The 21,453-nt window shown below is 39.3% G+C and overlaps 1 protein-coding gene across 14 annotated transcripts in view; it reads right to left on the bottom strand.

The window, feature by feature from the left end:
* Nucleotides 1-7,032: 7,032 nt before the first annotated feature.
* The window catches only part of KLF12 (KLF transcription factor 12), a 507,694-nt gene continuing 493,273 nt past the window's right edge, over nucleotides 7,033-21,453 (bottom strand). For all 14 annotated transcript variants that reach the window (XM_031466116.2, XM_064493092.1, XM_010978786.3 and 11 more), the window contains one exon: nucleotides 7,033-8,016. In XM_031466116.2, the coding sequence (XP_031321976.1) occupies nucleotides 7,835-8,016 (182 nt within the window). In that variant the 3' untranslated portion in view covers nucleotides 7,033-7,834. The remainder of the gene's footprint in view (nucleotides 8,017-21,453) is intronic.

The following is a 21,453-nucleotide window of genomic DNA, read 5'->3' as shown; positions in this document are numbered from 1 at the left end:
AAAAGCAGGATATAATAATTCACACAAAGAGTCATTGGTTCTTGCTTTGCACAAAGGGCAGACTCCGTTGTCCCAAACATTTTAAACTTCTGGAGCTGAAATCCAGAAAGAAAAAGTCCTGATGCGGCAGTTTCCACTATTCATCTCTTTTCAATTCACTTAAGGTTGCGGTTTTGCTGTTGAGAAATTAATGCCTGTGAAACCCAATTAACTGAGGAGAGAGCCCCTTTCCGCGGTGGGCTGTGCACCCAGAACACTTGCTCTCAGCGTCGAAGGGAATTTGTTTATACAGGTTTTATCTCTTGCCTCAGCCAAGTAACAGGGAGAAAGATCATAATTCAGGAGACTCATTTTCAGAAAAAGAAACCCCATGTGAAATGACATTCTCTTAATGTTTTCAAAGTCCATTAGTACTTGCATGAATCAATACTGTCAGGGACCTTGTTCTGCACAGAAAAGGGGGGGGGGAGGGCCATTTCTCTGATGTTGGACAGCTTCCTACGTAAAATTCAATTAAACGCACAGCAATACTATAAACAAACTATTTAAAAGACTATTTAAAACATTCCAAGGTGGCACTGGTAGGCGAGAAATCTGAAAAGGAATTTTCCGTTCTCTCTTCCTGCGCATCACCGAAATGTTTGTGATCGCCATCCCCTTAACAATAGCCAAGAGCGGGCTCTGTTACGAACCACTAGCTCCACAGAGGTGAACATTTCACATGCAACTTAAACATAGTCTAGAAAATCTACACAGGTGGAGAGGCTTTTGGTATTCCTACAAATAAATACACGGAGTTGCGAAAACCTGCTCTGCCTAAAATGCTCTGAAGTAGAGAAGAGTTTTAATGACTTACAATCTCCAGGTCAAATATTTGGAAGGCAAATGGCAAATTCAGGGAGACACCTGGTTGTTGTTGTTTATTTATAATCACCGTTCATGTGTGATCTTCCAGAACAGGACTGAGTTCAAATATTACATACCACTGTCAAATCATGCACTGTATCATGTCCCTGCATCTTATTTGGAAAATATGATGACTACACATCCATAGTAAAACTACTTAAGAGTTAGATATGGAAAGTTGGCTGCTGGGAACACAAACACAGTATGATGTGCTGGAAGGAATCCAGGCTTTAGAGCCAGACAGGGGTAAGTCCACGTCGCCACTCTGCCATTCACTATTTCTGTGTTTGCAGACAACTCAGCCACTGTCTCCGTGCCTCAGTTTCCCACCCATAAAATCTAGAACTGTTATACAGATTAGAGGTCATACGTCTAAAAATCACCTGATTAGTGCTTGGCACACGGGAAGAGTTTACTTAAAAGAACAGTTACTCTTTTCATGGTTTGCTCAATCTTCGAGCTTTCAAGTCCTTTTAGTACTTTCAGACAACTTGCAGAAAACAGCTCAGGTAGAAGACATGAGTGAGGTTAAGGGACCCAGCAGCTTCCCTTTGACATGTTAACTGGTTATTTTAGACCCTATCCTGGTACATTTCCTTCTTTTCCTTTTTTCCGAATCATGGAGGAGGGAACAGGAGATGGTTTCCCCAGGCCTGTGGTCTGGCTCTGGAGAACACTGTCCGTCGTGGTAGTCTTCACTGTCTAAAGCCTGAGTGTCTAATCACAGTTATACATTTAAACTTGCTCTTTCCAAGTATTTGGCTCCGAAAAGAGTGTAATTTTACTGATAGACCTCAATAGCTTGTTTGGGTGGATCTGTGCTGAGATGGTGGGGCTGGAGAATTTCCAGGGCTCTTGTCTATTCGTATCGTCTCCTTGTACATTTCTATTCATGACTCTACTTTCAGCAGTAAAATAATGACAGAAAAGTATGGTGAAGTTCTGAATGTAAATCGGTTCATTTCCAGGACTAACTGCAAACCTGGATCAAAGGCTAGGCTCACTAAGGCTCACTCATCCTTCAGCAGACTTTTTGGGGAGAAGTGATTGTGTTGTATTCACTCCAAAGTGGTTCTCTGATGAGAACAGGAAGTATTAGGGAAAAAAGGAAAGGAAGAAATGTAAAGATGGATTTGTGCATTTGATATTAGTGGAGAAAATAAAGGAAAACTAACAAATAAATATCTCTAGTGCTTCGCTCTAAACAAACTGGCTTCTGTTAACTGAGCAAATCTTTTTGAGCCACACACAGTGCTTCCTAAGTTTGGGGCAAATCACAGTGAAGTTTTCAGCTCAAAATTATAACTGCCATGTGCCAGAGAGTATGTTGAAGATAATCATAAAGTTCAGATTTACATTCTTACATTCTGTAAGAAAGATGAAGTGAAGAAATGCTCACATAAACAAGATCAGGCATATTTAAAACACACCAAATAATTTCTGAGGGTGTCTGTGAACAGATTCAATTTACGATGTGCATAGATTTACTCTGAGTGTGAATGTTTCCCAAATGTGGAGGAAAAACCCAGTCTGATGAAGAATTATTGCTATGTGAAAAGTATAGGAATATCTCATTGGTCATAATGATTACTGACAGGCACTTTTAGCTTTTAATTCATTTCTGAAAGTGGGCATTAGCGTATTCCTATCGCCAGCAGAGATTCATTTCACGTGTGGCCTTATTCGTGGCACTTCGCCTTGTCAACACGCAGCTACCGCTAAAAGGATTCCCTCTGGGATTCAACAAGGGTCAACACCTGTAGAGTTGTTTTCTGATCGAGAACTGCTTCATTAAGGAGGAAGATAACTGAGAAAAGAGAACAATTGCTAGATGCTTCTTTTTAGCACAAGTAAGATCCTGGCAGCTGTTTCTCTCTCTTCAGGCAAAGACAAGTCTGAGTTTGGAATCAGCTGCCTGCAACTTAAAATGACTTTGTTGTGTTCTCAACCATTCCAGCTAAATTGAAACAAGGGGCCATTCCATTTTGTCAGATAGCACAAGGGCTCCTCTCTGACAAAGCGGAACAGAGTTCCCATAGCAATATCGCTAAATGGGTATAAGATATACAAGGCATGTCTGAACAAGTTTTTTTTTTTTTATTTTATTGTGATGAAAACTAGAAGCTCTTTTTCCCAACATATTTCATCAAACTATTTACAACCTCTGTAAAATTTGTGAGTTTGAAAATACTTTTTCCGCTATCACACGTTACGAATACAGTAAAATATCTTCATTCTATTTTTTTTTAAAGATGCAGTATCCTCCTATTTCATTTTCTTATGAAAATCTGATTTTCTATTGCAGTTGCACAGTATTTAACATATTTAAAGTACCAATGGACATGAGTTGCTAAACAGACATTATTCTATAATGAAACTGTGAAAATATAGCATTTTAACTTTTTATGTACACTTCTTAACTATAAAATGCAGGCAAAGTCATATATAGCATTATAAGCTGATTCCCTAATAAGGTAAATAACTTACATTTCTAGACAGCATGAGTTATTACAAATTCATTCTTTTAAAAAAGTTCTTTGTTGATATTTACTAGCCCACTGGCTGCTGCATGTACAGGTGTGTATACAGGTGTGCATGTGTCGGGGGTGGCGGCGGGGGGAAATGCCGGCACAGGTAAGTGGAAGGCAGTGTGGGGAAAAGCAGAAATGTGATATGGAAGACATGACTTAGCAAACCCCTCTCCTAAGCAAAACAAAATCAAATTGAGATGTTTTAATGAGATGCACTACCTTAGAAAAATGGAAGGAAGAGATCTGATCAATGAAGTTGTAGAATACATTTACCCCTAAATTTATAGGCATTGATTAGTAAGGAGCAAAATCGGAGACTGGATTATGGACTATGAGCGTTAAGGCTTCCTGGGCCAATTACGATTCGTAAGAGTTATCTCACGTTCAGCGCCTTACACAAAGTCCACAGCTCAATGTATCAGGAATGCTGGTGTTCTTAACACTGCTTAAAGTCTGTCCATCCTTACTATAAATGCTAAGACACCTTTATAACATCATGGCTACATTTCTAAGCAGTCGTAACAATATAACAAAGGCGTATTAATACACTTGAAGGCCTCACCTCACTGGATTTATTCAATTGCAGCTTTGGTAAGTATAATAAATAAAGTACAGAATAAGGAATACTGCATCTTTATCCATTTACATGTTATCAATCTAATGAACTGATTTCAAAGTGCAGAATTATATTTATGTTTAAAACACAAGTAGCAATCTGAAGTTAAAACAACTGTATAAAGATGAACACAATCTTTGTCTAAGCTATTCCCAATTTGAACCATAATGAGAATGGTTTGTTTAATCATCTAGAACTGGCATTTGTAAACACTGTAGCATTTTGCAAGTTTCTTTCCCCCTGACATTCCTCTTCCTGTTTCCCACTTAAAACTTTAAAGTGAATAAAAAGTGCTCTTTAAAAAAAAAATGTGGTTTATGTTATTGTTATTCAATTGCCTTTGAAAACAAATGTCTTATAGTGTTTTATAAAAGTAATGCCAGATAATAGTATGATCTTTATGGTAAAGCCATTAGGAATTCCAGTCTAAATGCCTTAATAGAACTTAAGACAAGCTATCAAGCAGGATTCTCAGAGTCCACACACAATTGACAGGATGGGCTGTGGGTGGACGGGGAAGCACAAACCTTTTCTCAAACAACCTACCATCGGAATGAGGAGGGGATCTACTAACACCTCAAAGTCTGAACCTTATTAACTTTTCAAATAACATTAACTGCCTTGAAATCAATCTATACAGTTAAGTCAACTGTAGCTTCTCAAGCCATTACAGCTACCTGTGTCCGAGTTCCCAAACATGCACACACACCCAGGTTCACATTTAAAACCAAAGAACGCTTCTAGTTTGGGAACAACTGAGAAGCCCTTTGGATTCTACTCCTTTTCTGTTGTTCACCATTTACTGTGCTTTGAAAAAGAGGTTAGGATGGACAGAAGATGAAATGGAGGAGGCTTTTCCATGCCTGAAGATATACTTACTTAAAAATATAATCCCTTCTCTACCAAACCACTTTCCCTTCCACGAGGAAACACTTGTAGAAAATTCACCAAGGAGAATTTGCTATGTCCCAAGACAAGCTCCAGCTGAGTTTCAGTCCTGGGGCTAGATCAGCAACTAATCCCCTCCCTGTGCTTGGATCCCTCCTTAGAAGTACTGGTGTGTCAAAAGGGGGGAAATGACACACTGCTGACAGGTTTCATCTGTAAACTTACTGTCTTAGTTGGGTTTCCACTTTTGGGGGTAAGCAGAAAATCTTACTTCCCTGAATCTTTCTTATGTTATTGGAGAGAAGCAGCTCATTTCATTCTGTGCTAATTTTAAATCGAGCTGTCACTCAGGAAGCTCCCACTGCCTGTCAGCTCTATGAATTCTAAAAACCGTTTCTCCCTGGAACGCTCTCAGGATCTCTCAGCAGAGAAAAGGACTGGCCCTTCTTAGGAGAGCAAGCAGAATTAAATCAAGTCTGCCCTTCACCTGAGTGATTCACCTACTACCTGCCAACTTGGTTCCAGGGCTAGCACAGAGGATTTCAGAGCTGTGTTCGCCATGCTCTTGTGTTCGCCATGCTCTTGTGTTCGCTACTCTCTGTGTTCTTCGCCACTAACCAGTAACCAACACTGGCATTTCTATTCAAAACGGTCACAGGCAATGAGAAGTAGGAGTTGCATATAGTATAGATAAAAAATGTTCCAGTAGGTAAGAAAAAGCCCAGTGCTTGGTGGGTAGTACATTGTGTTGCTAAAGAAGCTATTTATCCATAGAATTTCAGCCCTTGTTGGAGGGAAATTGCATCATGAATTTTTACGACCTGGCAGAAAAAGTAGAGCACACCTTTTTGAAGACAGAATTTGACCTGAAAATCATTATGCTGTTGCTTGAACATTAAAAAAAAAAAAAATTCTTTCAATGCCACCCAACATAAATCGTCCTTATTTCAATGTTTATAGCTTTTGCTTCATCAGAATAAGATCAACTGAATCAGAAGATAATCCTGGAAAGGATAATTCTGCAGCCAGAAATTATTTCAGAATGTTCAAACCTTTCAAAATGAGCTAGTTATATTGTGAGGTTGATTTGTGCAATTCCCCAAATCAAGTGTTTGTAATTAAACTATATTGCAAAGGTCTATGCTGGCAACTTCTTATACCTAAGCTATAAAAAATCTTAACAACAACAATAACAAAAAACCTCACCAAGCCCCTTAGCCACAGAAAGCTGAAAAAACCCAGCTTTTAGTGGGGGAAAAAAAAATAATTTTTCTGAAAGAATGCTCACTGGTGATGTATTGCTTTGTTTACTGTAGACTTTGCTAGTTGCAAAAAAGGCTTATAATTTTAGGGGGTTGACGGGACTGTAACTGCCTCTCACCCTCAGCACAGGATGAGTAGGTTCAATGTCCCTGCAAATATCACTGCAGAAGCACTAGGTCTTAATACAGCTTAGAAAGTGAAATCTGTAGAGAAGAACCTATTGGAGAGTCACGTATCCTTGGCTCTCCAAGGAGGAGAACTAGCACCATGTCAGGCTTTCCTTGGGGAGCATTCCCTTCCCACTGACTCGGGCCCAAGGAGAACTGACCCATTCACCTAAGAGTTAATTCCCTGCCTTGCCTCCGTGGCCTTTCTGGTCACCAAATAACTGTTTTCAAACAAGAAAAAGGGGAGCGTAATCTTTAATTGTGGTACTCAACCAAGCAGGACAACAAACAGCAGAAAGATTACCTCAGTGCTGTAAATGTAACCAAGACATCTAAAATGCTGGGGTGTTTTTTTACAATCCCTTTAGTAAGTATGAAAATTGGTAATGTGAGTCCTCAGTGAAGTTATTGTAGGAAAAGTCCTTTTATTCGTTATTGCTTTTCTCCTCAAGAGGTGCATTATTTCCATCTCTGCTTTGTCTGATTTTTTCATGTTCACTGACTTTGCCTGGGCAGTCCCACCTCTTACCTTGGTGCCAGTGTGTCTAAGGAAGCTTTTTTTCCCCCCCGATTCCTTGTAATCAAATACTAGGGGCAGGAAGAGATGATGCCCAGCTGACAGAACACTGCAATTTGAAGTGGGGCAGTAGTTTTTTTTAACACAGGCTCTTCCTATTCAACCACAGAACAGCTCTGTGCCCATCCACGCCAGGGCAGACAGCGGGACGAGACTCCAACTGAAATGTCGCAGCCCCTCTGCTCGGACAGATGAACAAAACAGAATCAAAACAAAACAAAAACAATCAACAACAAACAAATGAAAGATTCAATGTTGGTTTTCTCCAGGGCATGGCATAATGACAAGTCGCGGGTGGTATCTGGTTGCTGTCATCACTATTGGAAAGGGCTGCCTGAGCACTCCTTTCTTTTCAGGTAATGGAACCTCTCCAACAGCTGCTGCTTTTCTACTTTCATGCTGCTTGCTGGTAACAGATTGGACGTGTGTTCTATCTCACTCAGTAACTAAAACTTTTGTAAAAAGGGGTTAAGGGGTGGGATGATGGGAGAATAATCCAAATTTAAAAGGTCTTGCTCTAGCCATCAATGTGTGGTAGACGACCTTGAAAGTATCAATAACAAAACGTCTGACAGCTCAGAAAATGTACAAACTACAAACATCTTTAAATGGCAGAGGACACCGCACGGAAAACAATGCCTGTCTCTTCAGCATGGGTGTCACCGATCTCCCAGGCCAGCGTGAAGTCATTTCTCGGGGAGTCATGATGGGGGTTACCTTCAGGTTGAAAGGAGAAGTGTTACTACTCCTTTTTCTTGCTCTGGTTTCAGACATCGTGGGATGGTGATGCCCTTTTGTGTTAACACTGTGAAGGGGATTCAGCCCTGCTGAATTGGGTGCCGCTAAGAGATCCAGCTCTTACGTTCAGCTGGACAGGTAGCCTTCCTCACACCAGCATGTGCCTCCGGCGGTGCAGTGCCAAGTGATCTGACCGGGAAAAGCTGCGATCACAGTCCGCGCACTTGAATGGCTTCACTCCCGTGTGTTTGCGGTAATGCCTTGTCAGTTCATCCGAACGAGCGAACTTCCAGGTACAGCCTTCCCAGGTACACTTGTAGGGTTTCTCTCCTGGAAGAAACAAAGGGACGCATGCTTTGGCACTCCATCATTTCTCCAGAATAACCAAGCCAGCATTATATTGGGGGAAATTGTTGTTTCCAGTGCATTTTCCTTTGTCAGGAAACGGAATCCTCCCACCAGTGGGTGTTGGGTCAGACAGAAGGGGGTTTCAGTCTTGTCTCTCTGGCTGTGACATGGGGCAAATTAGTTACCAGTTGCATCCTCAGTTATGGGTAAGTTACTTTGCAATAAAATATCAGAAGGCAAAGACTGATTGCTATGGGATACAATCACCACTGGTAGACTGAAGAGGCATATTAGAGAGCTCTACCTAGGTTGATTGGGCGGGCTAGAGGACTGAAACTCACTAAGAATTATAAAGGGTAATTAGCTACGTTTTGTTTCAATACTCCTCCCCAAACTGCATCACTTAGATGTTTAAAGGCTATTTTAGGGCACAATGTCCATTGACCAGTCACACAAAATTTCATTAAAAAGTAAAGCACTCCACCATCCCCAGAAATTAGGTATTCAGTACTTACTATTCATGACCATCTACTGTTTGCTTGTCAACTGGGAAAGAATCCTAGATATCTTGATAGTGGGACGTTTAAATATCTTCTTCAGTGACTTAAGAATTAGGGCGAGCCCTGAGGAATCATCAAGTTGGTCCCAGGATTGAAGCTCACAGTAAAAAGTAGTCTGAAGCAGTAGGTAATCTGACCAGGTCCCTCAGTCAACTTGTAAGGACAGTAAAATATGCAAAAGCTTTGCTGGGAAAAGATAAGCCATCCATTGTCCAAATGAGCTCCCAGGGGGAGTGAGACAATAGCTGACCCAGGTGTGCTTTTTCCTGGCTCTCATTCAGAATGGGAGTCCTGTCCCCATGCAACCCCACAAGAACTGATCTCTTCTCTGCCCCTCCAACAATCAACAACACGCTGCCTGGCCACACATGGTGCCTGGCCTGAAAGGGCCTAAGACAGGGAAGGGAGTTATCTGCTGATCCCAACATATAGAGTTGCAAAGTGAGTATTGTTAACCCCATACTATAGATGAGAAAACTGAGGCTCAGTGTAGTAAAGTAACTTGCTGGAAGCCAGTAAATAGATGCTTGTTTCCAAATCTAGCGCTTTCCACTATGCTCCAGTGGAATGGATAGTTCTTTCCCCATCTAAACCCTGCCACACCCTTGGACAACACTGATTTAACTTTCTTAGATACTTTCAAGGTATTCAATTCCTACTTCACAATACATCATACAGATTTTGTTTAGATGCCTTCCCCCTACCAGTTTGTGAATATGCAGAGATCAAGGATCATGCCTCTACCATTTCGGTATCCTCAGAGCTTAGCATAGCTGCCAAACAGTGCTTGAATAAATTAACAGAACTGCAACACACACAGACATGCTCACATGGAGGCATGTACACAGGAAACTACTAAGCCTTGTAAATGAGATGTCCGAGTCATGCCTACGTGGGAAAACCAGATGGAACCAGACCCAACAGTTTTCATCCAACCGTTAAATAAATGTTGACCATATGGGTCCTTTTAGGATCAAGTGGTCCTTTCAGAAGTGAGTGAATAGCAACAGACCAGTTAAATCTAGAAATACTGAAGCCCCAGTTGTGGCCACAGAAAGCTCCAGGTTACTCTGAAAGGGCTCCTGTCAGGTAAGAGCCTACTGACCGGATTAACCCAAAACCTCAACTTCCGACCCATTCTGGATGTCCTATGGAGACAAAACTCTGCATTTATAGGTGTCTATTGATCAGAATTTAATAGAAGAATTTTAAAAAATCATCAAAACCCCTAACTTAAAAAGACTGACAGTCTAATAACCAGTATTTCCATGGTGACTGTTAAAATGCTTTTATTTCCATGTCATCACTATGGTCTTTTTTTTTTTTTTGAAATTTACATCATGAGCATGGGTTCTAACAAGATGAGCTTGTTATAAATCATACCTTCAAAAACACATCCATCTTTAGGGGCCCTGAGCTCAGCTAGCTGACTCTTTGTCACCAATGGGCACCTCCTAACTGCTATGTTGCTATGGAACCAGCTACAGAGAATACAGGCCTAAGAAGGAACAAAGGAAAGACTTTTTCTTTAATTGAAGTACAGTCAGTTTACAATGTTGTGTTAGTTTCTGGTGTACAGCATAGATATTCAGTTTTATATATAATCCTTTTCATATTCTTTTTCATTATAGGCTACTACAAGATATTGAATACAGTTTCCTGTGCTGTACAGTAGGACGTTGTTGTTTATCTATTTTATATATAGTAGTTTGTATCTGCAAATCCCAAACTCCTAATTTATCGCTCCACTCTCCCCTTTCCCCCCTGGTAACCAGAAGTTTGTTCTCTATGTCTGTGAGTCTGTGTCTATTTTGTATATAAGTTCATTTGTGTCATTTTTTTTCCTTAGAAAAATGTATACTTTTCTTTTCAATATCCAAAAACACTTTTTGGAGACTATTCCTTGCCCCTGTTTCTTCATTAATAAAATCAGAGTTTGGGTATTCTCTCCCCATACTTAAGAGGAAAAAAACCCCAAATCCTCATCTCTTCATAATTAAAGGCTGAACTATGGGGGTGGTGGGGGAGGAGATAGCTGCTCTGGGCAGCCAGAGAACAGGTTTTTGCCCCTTGCTTAGGAGGGACCCAGCTTGCTGTTATATCCACCTAGTGCCTAGCATTTCATTAAAAAAATCAATAAATGCTCTTTGGACTAGTCAAGTTTTATAAGTGGATACAAGAAAAATTCTAGCAGCTACTACATTGTATTAAAACTGTGTATTATTAATAGCAGCACTATTTACAACAGCGAGGACATGGAAGCAGCCTCAATGTCCACTGACAGATGACTGGGTAAAGAAAATGTGGTATATATATATACAATGGAATACTACTCAGCCATAAAAAGGAATGAAATTCTGTCATTTGCAGCAACATGGATGGACCTAGAGATTATCATACTAAGTGAAGGTTGTCAGTCAGAGAAAGATAAACATCATATGCTATCACTTTTTTGCGGAATCTAAAATTTAAAGATACAAATGAACTTATTTATAAAACAGAAAGAGACTCGCAGACATAGAAAACAAACTCACAGTTACCAAAGGGGAAAGGCGGGGGGATAAATTAGAAGTTTGGGATTAGCAGATACTAACTACTATACACAAAATAGATGAACAACAAGGATGTATTGTGTAACACAGGGAACTATATTTACTATCTTGTAATAACCTAGAATCAGAAGGGAAGAATATGAAAAAGAATATATATGTATACATACAACTGAATCACTACGCTGTATGCCAGAAACTAACACAACTTTGTAAATCAACTACAATTCAATAAATAAATAAATAAACTGTACATCATATTTTATGCTTGTGCTTTGAAGCAATTTAAAGGGTACAATCTTATAAACAAATTAAGACAACAAACTAACTTCATGATGTGCGTGAAAACAAATTAGGGTGATAAATAAGTTTGTAAGATATACTGTAATATGTATAAATGGGCTGTGGAAGGACATAATGAACAGACAGAATCCTTCCTCCAACCTCCCTTCTTTCCTTTAAATCCTGCTAGATAATAGAAAGCTCACTTGAATGTTAAAAAAGTCAGTGGTGGGGAAAGAATGGAGGGTGAATTTGCCATGAACGTTTTAACATGGAAAGAGATGGCTTGGACAATAAAAGGAGTCAAGCATCTCCCCAGGTCTGTGCTGCTACCGTGCACAGCTGCTCGGCATCAGGCTGAATGACAGTGACAGCAAACACGACTTCCAGTCATTTCTTCAGGAATACTGCCTTGTCCTTAAAATCATTTGAATTAGAATCCTGCAAATGTGTTATTCAAACTGTTTCCTCTAGAAATAGGCTAAAAATAAAAATAGCATCAGAAACTAACACAATACTGTAAATCAATCGTATGTCAATAAAAAAAAGGAAAAAAAAAGAACTCTGGGTTTTCAAAAAAAAATTAGCATGTCCACTTTTTTTTTTTGTCTAACCCACAAATACACTTAAAATCCACAGTAGCAAAATCTTTGAAAATGTATTTAAAATTCTTTCAAAATGAGAAGAGGTTTTGACTTCACCATTAGATCACCTTTGATTTTTGGTTCGTACATTAATCCTATGAAAGTAATAAATGATAGGAAGTGGTGCAGTATATGTCTTTACCAGTAAGTTTTAGTAAATGATTTTTCTTTTTTTAAGTTGAGACATCAAGTTGCTAATGTATAAGAAAAACCAAAGGTCTCCAGCTGGATAACTGGCAGCTTAACACTACGCTACACCTTGGGGTGCAGTTACTAACTTCTAGGCTTTCAATTCTGCAGCGAAGGTCTCTATGTCCCACGACAAATCTGTAAGTCATCTTCCACCTTTTGTACTTAAAAAAAAAGAGAGAATCTGACCATTTTCCAGCACAATCTGCCCTCCCTTAGCTCTTTATAAAACCTGAGCTAAATTATGAAAACCACTGAAAATGGAAAGTATTAATTGAAACTAATAGAAAGATCTATTTTTTAAAGTGAAATAGTCCTGCAAAGATCAAAAAGAGAACATACCAAAAGAGATGGTTTGTTCATTTTTGTTCTAAAACACTCATTTAAACTGCACATTTAGGTTTCATAATTTTATATGCTACTGGAGTGTGTGTGTGTACATGTATGTATGCATTTATAAGCATTATTTAAATAGTATTCTAATTAACTATCCTGTGAAAATGAAAACTTTCATTAGGGTTTTTTCTCTTGAAACAGTCAACAAACTGATTTATTATGAGAACTGCTGTCTCTTTCAATTTTGGTTAAAGAAAAGGATTAAGAGTCACTAAATGCACTTTCATGACATTTACCCAGCAGAAGGCATAATAAAGTCTAAAGAAAACACCAGGTATTGAATGGATTCCCACAATCCATGAAACAAAAATAACTTTTTCGGGTACCTCCCATTTCACCATCTGAAACGCTGAAAGGTAAATGTGTCTGGAGACAAAAGACAGGTGCCCTTTCATATGAAAATGACGTGTGAGCAACACCGTAAGAGGAATGTGCAGTTTGCAAAAGCTCCAGTCAAACAAAACGCTCATGTTCTCACATCAGCTTCTATTATTTTCTCAAGCAACTGAAAAAAAATACCTTTTGCAACAGGAAACATAGGCATTTTCTTCAGTTCAGAAGTGCATTTCTGAAACGTGTCCCTGTTTTAACTTTTATAAAGTCATGGGGTCCCAGACACTGACAAATGAGCTTCATTGCACTCAAGGCTCAACATATTTGCAGTGACAATCTGTTTTACTTGAGGAATGGTATTTGCATATGAGGGAGAGAAAAAAAAAAAAAAAGAATCAAGATTCCTATCTTGTCTTCTGGTTTCTGTTACGTTAGTTCATAAAAGTTCACAGCATTTTAGATCTGGAAGGAAATTAGGTACTTTTAAAATGAGGAAGCAGAAACCGAGAGCCAAGATTACAATGTCCCCGATTTGTGCACAGGTAGACGAGGCTGCCTTCCTTCTTGCTGGTGTTTAGGGGATACAAGACAGCACAGGCTTTGAAATCAGGTGGAATGCACAATCAAATGAGGCTCAGTCACCAATGTGCGCAACTGGATCTCAGACTAGAGAGTGAAGCTTTCTGAAACTCTGTTTTCCTGTCTGTAAAATGGGAATGCTATTCCTAATGTTGTGAAACTTAGAAACACGTGCCACATGCTTGGCACACGACAGGTGCTCAATGAAGGCTTTTGAATTTTATAGCTATGAAATTCAAGACTGTTCTGTTTTTGCTAAGAAACATAAATAATATAAAGGTAAAAACCAATCCTGTTTTGTCATTTGTAAGGAAGGAATTAAGATTTGCAGGTAAAAGGGGTGGGTATAGCTCAGTGGTAGAGTGCATACTTAGCATACATGAGGTCCTGGGTTCAATCCCCAGTGCCTCCATTAAAGGTAATAAGATAAAATTAAAAATTTAATCAAAGATTTGCAGGCAAATGGATGCCAGTCCTCACACTGATTTCCCCTAATATTTTAAGTATAAAACTCCTTTATAGGTCATGGAGAGCAATCTGGTCCGTAATTTGTTTGATCCATTTGGTCTTGGCAATTCCATCCAACAAGTGCTCAATTTTGTTAGAATCCACCCCATCAAACTGTCTGGACTGAATTAATTTGACTCTTCTTCATTATGTTTCAACAAGGCCAAGTGGGTCTTTTCTTTCTTTCTCATGCAATTCCACACTGGATTTCTTTGATAAAAATAGTATTTGCCACAGCATATAACACTTTCCATATACCACACTTGGCTTGAAGAGCTTTATGGACCTGAACTTATTTAACTTGGACAACTTCCCGATGTAGCAGTTGCAGTCACCAACCCCACTTCACCCAGAGTGAGTTAGTGTGAGGTGGAGGTGGGACTTGAACCCAAGGGGTCAGACACCAAAGTTCATGGTCTTAACCACTACCCTAAAATGCCCCTCAACACCTTAAATCACTGCTTTAATTAACCAGGACAGTTGGTCAGAACTGGCCCAGAAGACTGAGAATATGAATTAGTACTTATAGGACAGACAACGTTAACCCAGAGGCTAGCCCGTCTCATCTAGAACTCAAATATAAATGAAGTAAAAAACATCCTGTAACAAAAATGTACTTCAGAGAGAGCAAAAAGTTCAAGGTCTGAGGACAATAGTTTATTTGGCCGTTCTGAGTTTATGTTCCCATGGAGTGACAATATTGATCTCCCTGTTTCTGAATCCCTTCTCAGTTTCTTTTCCAGACATCTCCCTTTACCTGTTACATAAACGTTTACTGAGAATTTGGCTTTGACTTCTCACTTGCGTAGGTTCTCCTTGGTTCCAACAGCTTCCACCACAACTTACAAGGGAAAGATTCCCCAGTGTCTACACCTCACTCTCCCAAGCACCATGCAGGGTACACAACGTTTCCAGTTGGCAGCCTGAAAGCAGCCTCAACATGACCAAAACACTATTCAGCATCCATCACTCAGACAAGACGTGTCCCTCCTGTTTTGCTATCTGGGAACAAAAGACAACCCCACCTATTCAGGTATCAAGTCATAAATCTCTCTGGTTGGAGAGATTTCTTGGACTCTTTCCTATGTGTTATTCTCTACCTGCCTCAACCTTATGCTTCCATCTGCCAGTTCCTCCTGCTCTTTAGGGTCTCACCACCTTTCACCAATACCAACTTCCAGTGGTCTGTTTCCCTGTCTGATGACCCACCCGCTCCAGTTTATTGCCTGCACTGCATAGAAGAAACACTTCCTGAAACCATCTAATCATGCCACTCCGCAGTGCCCCGAGCACACCTGCATTAAAACCCTCATCACACCCCATCTCACTGTGACAGCAGATTTTCCTGCCTGTCCAGCTCACTCAGCAGTGTGGTCCCAAGGATGGCTTTACCACTGTGCTCTGGGGTAGTAAGTGCCTGTTGGTCAAATGAATGAACCACTTGAATTCAAATGGCTTGTATTCTTTTAAAAATATAACACAGAAGGGTGAATATAGGAGTAACCCATTTTGTGAAACAGAGTCTACTGCCTGCATTTTATTCATTCCACAATATTTTCAATGCAATTAATTAGAGCATATATTTTTGAAAGGGAGAATATATATTTTGAAATACATATTTTGGATTAGAATGTATATTTTGAAATATATACTTTGAATTAGGATATATATTTTACATGGGAGGTTTTTTACAGCTAGTATCATCTATAGGTCTAGTCTGCAAATAAATATCTCATTTTAAACCTTTAAAATTAGTAACATGACATGGGATTGAGCCTTTTTCCCCCTCAAATGAGCATTAGTTATTTTAATCTTAAAAACTATATATTTACATTATAATTCTATTTTTAGTTACAAAAAATTGATTACAATGTCTTAAGCCTTATAAACAGACATTTTAATGTATTCTTTAGTTGTGGCTCTATTTTCCACAAAAAAAACAGTTCCTCATTATCTTTAATGGTTCCATTAAAACCACATATTTTACACTAGTAGTAGTTAATTCTGCCACTCAGGATAAGATGACCAACATGCATAATCTAGTTATTCGGCAGAACACGAGAGTCCAAGGGCTGGGAATATTATTGCCCCACTCCTCCTTACAACACAGTTTTGATGGCTGAATGAATAAAATAAACACAAAAGCAAAGGAAGGAAAATGAAGAGCATGGTCATAGAATCCCATGACCTTTTTAACCTCCCACTGTCACTGATGTTTTGTGTGCCAATACAATTAAGAAACAAACTCACTTAGTAACCTGTTCATTCAACTGAGGTGATAATTGGTAGGCTGCTTTAGAAGGATTTACTTTTTTAAATATATGAAAAAGATGAATTGACTTTTTACATAAATAAGGTAACACTTCAAAACCCAACTGAATCAAACATGTACAGCCCCGGTATCTACATTCAGATAGTTGTGAACCATGGGTTCAATGTATTTCTGAAAAGCACTCTCTAGGTTAAAATAATTCCTGCTCCAGCATGAAAACAGGTGTAACACTTTCAGAGCAGTACATTATTGATCCAGCTTTTTCAGCTTCCCTTTTAGAGGGGGCACTTGCGTGCTTGTTCCCGTGGGCAGGTGATGGTCAGCACATCGCTGCAGTCGGGACCAATTACCCCTGCTGTGCTGCAGCAGCAGCTTGTATCAAGCTCACTCATGGCTTCCCGATCACGCTTACCTGCTAGATACCTGCAGATGTGGCCGTCTCCCCGACCACATTTAGAACTCCTTGATGTTTTCGTCTTTCTTTTTCTTTCGTTTTTAATGGCGGCACTGGGGACTGAACCTAGGACCTTGTGCATGCTAAGCATGTGCTCTATCACCGAGCTATACCATACTCCCTCAACATCCCCTCGCCCCACCCCCAACTTCATTTTTATGGCGGAAAGCACTCAAGAGCTGCCCTGTTAATTTAATTATTAATGCTTCTGGTCCTTGGTCCTTGTCTTCTCACTGGCTTTCTAACAAAGCAAAATTTTAGCAGACTAGAATGATCAGTTCACGTCAATGAAAAACCTTAAAAATAGACAACGTAACATCCTTTGCTATCGTATGACTTCTAAGTAGCTTAATGCCCTACTCTGAACAGATAGGTACTGCTGGCTAGACATACTAGGAGGGTGGCCCGAGTCGGGGGAGACTGGCAGGTTATTAGCATACTTGGCCATGACCGGGTGTAGTGACACCAGCACGGGTTCTAGAGAAATCAGAGGCTGCATCTCAGCTCCACTCCTTGTCCACTACATGACGGTGGACAAGTGCTCTAATCTTCCGAGGGATTTACAGATGCGATCAAAATATGTTAATCGCTAGCAGAGCAGAGAGCACTCTGCCTGGGACCTGGCAGGTCCTCAGGAAAGACCAGTTCTCTCTCACCACTGGTCTCCACGTTTGTTCACAGCATCCCTTACTCCTAGCCACACACGCTGGACGTCTTCAAAGGCTCCTTCTTACCCTGCCTTCGTGTCTAACCAGGTGCCATGCCCTCTTGTTTCTACTGCTCCACTGTTTCCCCCCTGCCTTCCTTTCTGACCACTGAACTCCCACGGCAGGGAACCGTCCAGGTGCTCCAGGGTCACAGAGGACAGTACTCTGCCTGGGGAAGAAGGGTGGTCAAAGAGATTGCCAAGGCCATGCTGAGGCATTTTTGAAAAATAAATAGGAGTTTACCAACTAAAGAAGGAAGAAAGAAGGCCCCTAGGCAGGCCATTTCAGATAGAAGGAAGAGCATACAAATGACCTGCTCCATATAGCTAGGTGCCTCTGGAGACTGGTTCATCGGTATGGCTGGGGGATGGGGGAAATTGGGATAGGTTCAGCAAATGAGGTTTAGCAGATGGATAGGAGTCAGATGAGAAGGGCCTTGGACGGCCAGCTTAGAAAGGAGCCCCTAAATTCCCTGGTCATAATAGACAGCTCCCATGGTGTTCATTTTGTCTGCTTGTATCTTTATGACATGGCTTTGTCCACTTGACCTTTGTTATGACCATTCAAAGAGTCTTATCTGGTATCAGTTATGGACAAGTTCATTGAAAATGGCAGCTTTGCCTCTTTGGGCCTTTTTCAAGAAAAATCTCCAGTGCCTCAGACATGGAGAATACTTACTAAATGCGTGTCTTGGTGAATTTCTCTATGAATAGGACCTTTCAAATGGAAGATGATCTTTTACTAAATATTATAAATATATTCCTTAAAGACTGTTTATACTATCATTTTTTAAATGACAAAAAGGGCTTATTAAATGCTAGCTTTACTCCAACATTTTCTGCATTGTATAAATTTTAAATTAGTTGAATCTGAGATAAAGAGATTATTATAATTACAGCTGGCTGTAATGAGTATACTAAATTATCCAAACTTTTTTTTTGCCTTAAACCTACTGCTCACAAAAGCAACATACATCCCTATCCATATCTACATATAACACAATTTCAATTCAACAAATAATGATTGGGTCCTTACAATGTGTTAGTCACTGTGTTTACTGAGGATATATATATTTATTAAAAAAAAAGATGCCTCCTGTAGTAATTATGCAACAACCTGCTATATTTGTGTTCAAAGTTAAAAAAAAAAAGAAAGTCTGAGGTTCACACAGTTAAGTAACTTGTTTAAGTTCACCAACCAGATAGGGGCCAAAAGCAGATTCAAACTTCGGTGTCCTGACTTCAAATTTAATTCTATTTCCATTGCAGTTCCCTATTTCTCTGCAGTTACCAATATGATGCATATTTCTGAGCTGTTTGGCCACGATCTACAAACAACTTACTGGGAGAGGATTTTTACCTGAAAAACATCAGTTTGTTCTTAAGTGATTTATTATCTTAGCATCACTAAGCCCTATGCTTTATCTAACAACGAATCTAGACAGAGGGTCTGACATGGAGCTTTATATGGGATGAGTTATTTAATTAATGAAGACAGATGTGAAATTATAAAGCTATACCTGAAGGTAAGATCTAGCAACCACAAGACTTGTGAACAAAAGGCCACCAAGATGCACAGCTTCACACAGCTCATGATTTTCTTTCTTGGAGTAGCAGCAAATCATTTCAGAATCTCATTCAATAAAATAAGGTGTCAAATTATAAGCAAGAAATATAGGAATAGCAGTGAGAAATTAAAAAGGGAAAAGACATGGAATCTGCAGGCATTTTGGATCCGTGTGTGTGTGTGTGTATGTGTAGTCCAAATGCAGTCATTATCTTATATCAATAATAGCAAATGATATTAGTTACAAAGACTTCATTCCTCAAAAGAAGGTCTAAATGCATCATTTCCTTCATTTGTAAAGGTAGCGAAGACACATTTGAGACAGTTTTAAATCAAAATTGGTTAATATTTGTAAAGCATCCTTATGAGTTAACTTCCTTGATGTGTAAAATTCAGATATGAATTATTTTTTCTAAAGCTAGATAGATAAGAAATGTGACTGCTTTATGTTTACTAATTGTTAAAACTTAGATGTGTAGTTTTCATGTGAATTCAAATGAATATTAGACAAGATTGGCTAAATAAGCTTCAGAGATTTATCAGAGAGCAGGATATCAAGTTGAAATCTTCAAATTCAGATTCATTTGAAACTGAATATTTTTCTGTTAAAAATCAGTTTAAAAAATCTGGTTTCAAATTTTTATCTTGCCTTTTCCTTGTTCATCATTAAATTATAATATTCTGCAGAACACTGATAATCACATCATGTCTAACGTACCACTAGAGGGTTCTGGCTGACTTTCTTAGACCCTCTTAGACCAGACCCAACATCTGGTTGTAGAGCACCATCTAGTGGCTGTAAGAAACATTGGTGCCTGAGAGTTGTTTTAGAAAATGACGGCATATATTTTTGGAAAATAATGAGAATTCTCAACAGCAATACTAAATTCATAGAACTATTTTCTTCTAAAATTTACATTTAGCTCAATTAATAAGCAATAAAATTCTTAAAATGAGGGAAATTCATCGTACATTGTAGTTATGTATAGCACAGATTTAAGTGACTATTAATTCCAATACATACTCACTTAATTTCAATGAATATTCATTTAAACTCACTGTACACTGCTTCCTGCAGAGGAGACACACAATTTAGACCAGTGAATAGGAATAACGTTACCTGCTGACAGTAGCATGAATGTGATTGCCAAGATACATGTTTTTTCTTCTACTGAACGTGCCTTAAATGATTTACCACAGGCAGGTGTTAGTCAGGCATTTGAAAACATTTGTTCAAATCTTTGTTATCTAAACCACACATTCATGAAAATATACTTAATTATTTTCAAAGTGCAAAAGGTACTCTTCAGCATTCCTTTTTTAAATCTAAATTCCTTGTTAATGTGTAGAAAATCTCCTCTTTCACACTTCTCCGCATATGTTTAACTTATTGTATGGATAAGTCCTAAACAGATGACTGATCATGTACTAATAAAGCACAAAGGAACAAGTGTTAAAGGTAGAATTAACGTGACTTTTCAAAGAAAGTGTCTCAGTGCCCCTTGCTCCCCTCCCATCACATGTGCTGTTCTCATAAGTCATCTGCTATAATCCCAAACTTCACATTCATTATTATGGTTTGTACTGGGTTTTACTTACTCAATATGCCTGGAGCAAAGGTAAGGCTAAGAAGATACTTATTAAAAGCAAAGCAAGCCAACCTGAATCCCTACCAAACTAGTGTTGATTTCATTGTGAACATAAAGTCATGAAATCTTGCACATAATTATGCCTCAGAAACCAGTATGGGCTCACTTTGAACCAGAGGCAGCAAATCAAATTTCACCCTTTCTTTTGAAAAACACTGTTATTTGACTGACAGTTTAGGAGACTGGGCCTTGCACAGAGAAAGGATTTCTCTGCTAAGTGGATGGATGGATTTGGTATATCTGGTTTTGGAGCAGGAATTTCACAAGGACTTTTTGATGTAGCTGTGAGATCAAGAAATGTGGACTGGAGGTAGGACCATGAGGTGGGTTCGTAGCTGGAAGTTAATGAATTAAGACCCACGAGGATGGACATCTCCAGGGTCACATCTCAGGGCTTCTTCCTTGAACCTGTTCTACTCAGTACCTGGAAAAATGGAGAAGCTTGAAGGAGAGAGCTAAAAAACTGAAAGGGAGCGGGGCAGGGAGAGGTCCTGCAGTCATTTCAGTCTATTAGACTAATGGGGCCAAGCCAATCAAATGGATAATATTATAATTACTTCCCAGACTTGAAAGGGTATATTCAGCCCTCGCAGTAATGATTCTGTCCTGTATCTCCCAGAAGAGATCATCCAATCTGCGGCAAAACACCTCAGTGAGAGGAAATTCACTGTTCCCAAGGGAGCCATCATGTGACGGACAAGTTCAAGAGCAAATACAACATTGCACAGTTAG

This window comes from Camelus dromedarius, chromosome 13 (assembly GCF_036321535.1).
Source record: "Camelus dromedarius isolate mCamDro1 chromosome 13, mCamDro1.pat, whole genome shotgun sequence".
In the NCBI taxonomy this organism is placed as follows: Eukaryota; Metazoa; Chordata; class Mammalia; order Artiodactyla; family Camelidae; genus Camelus; species Camelus dromedarius.
The sequence above is the reverse complement of the archived record's forward strand: the minus strand, read 5'-3'. Positions and strand labels throughout refer to the sequence as shown.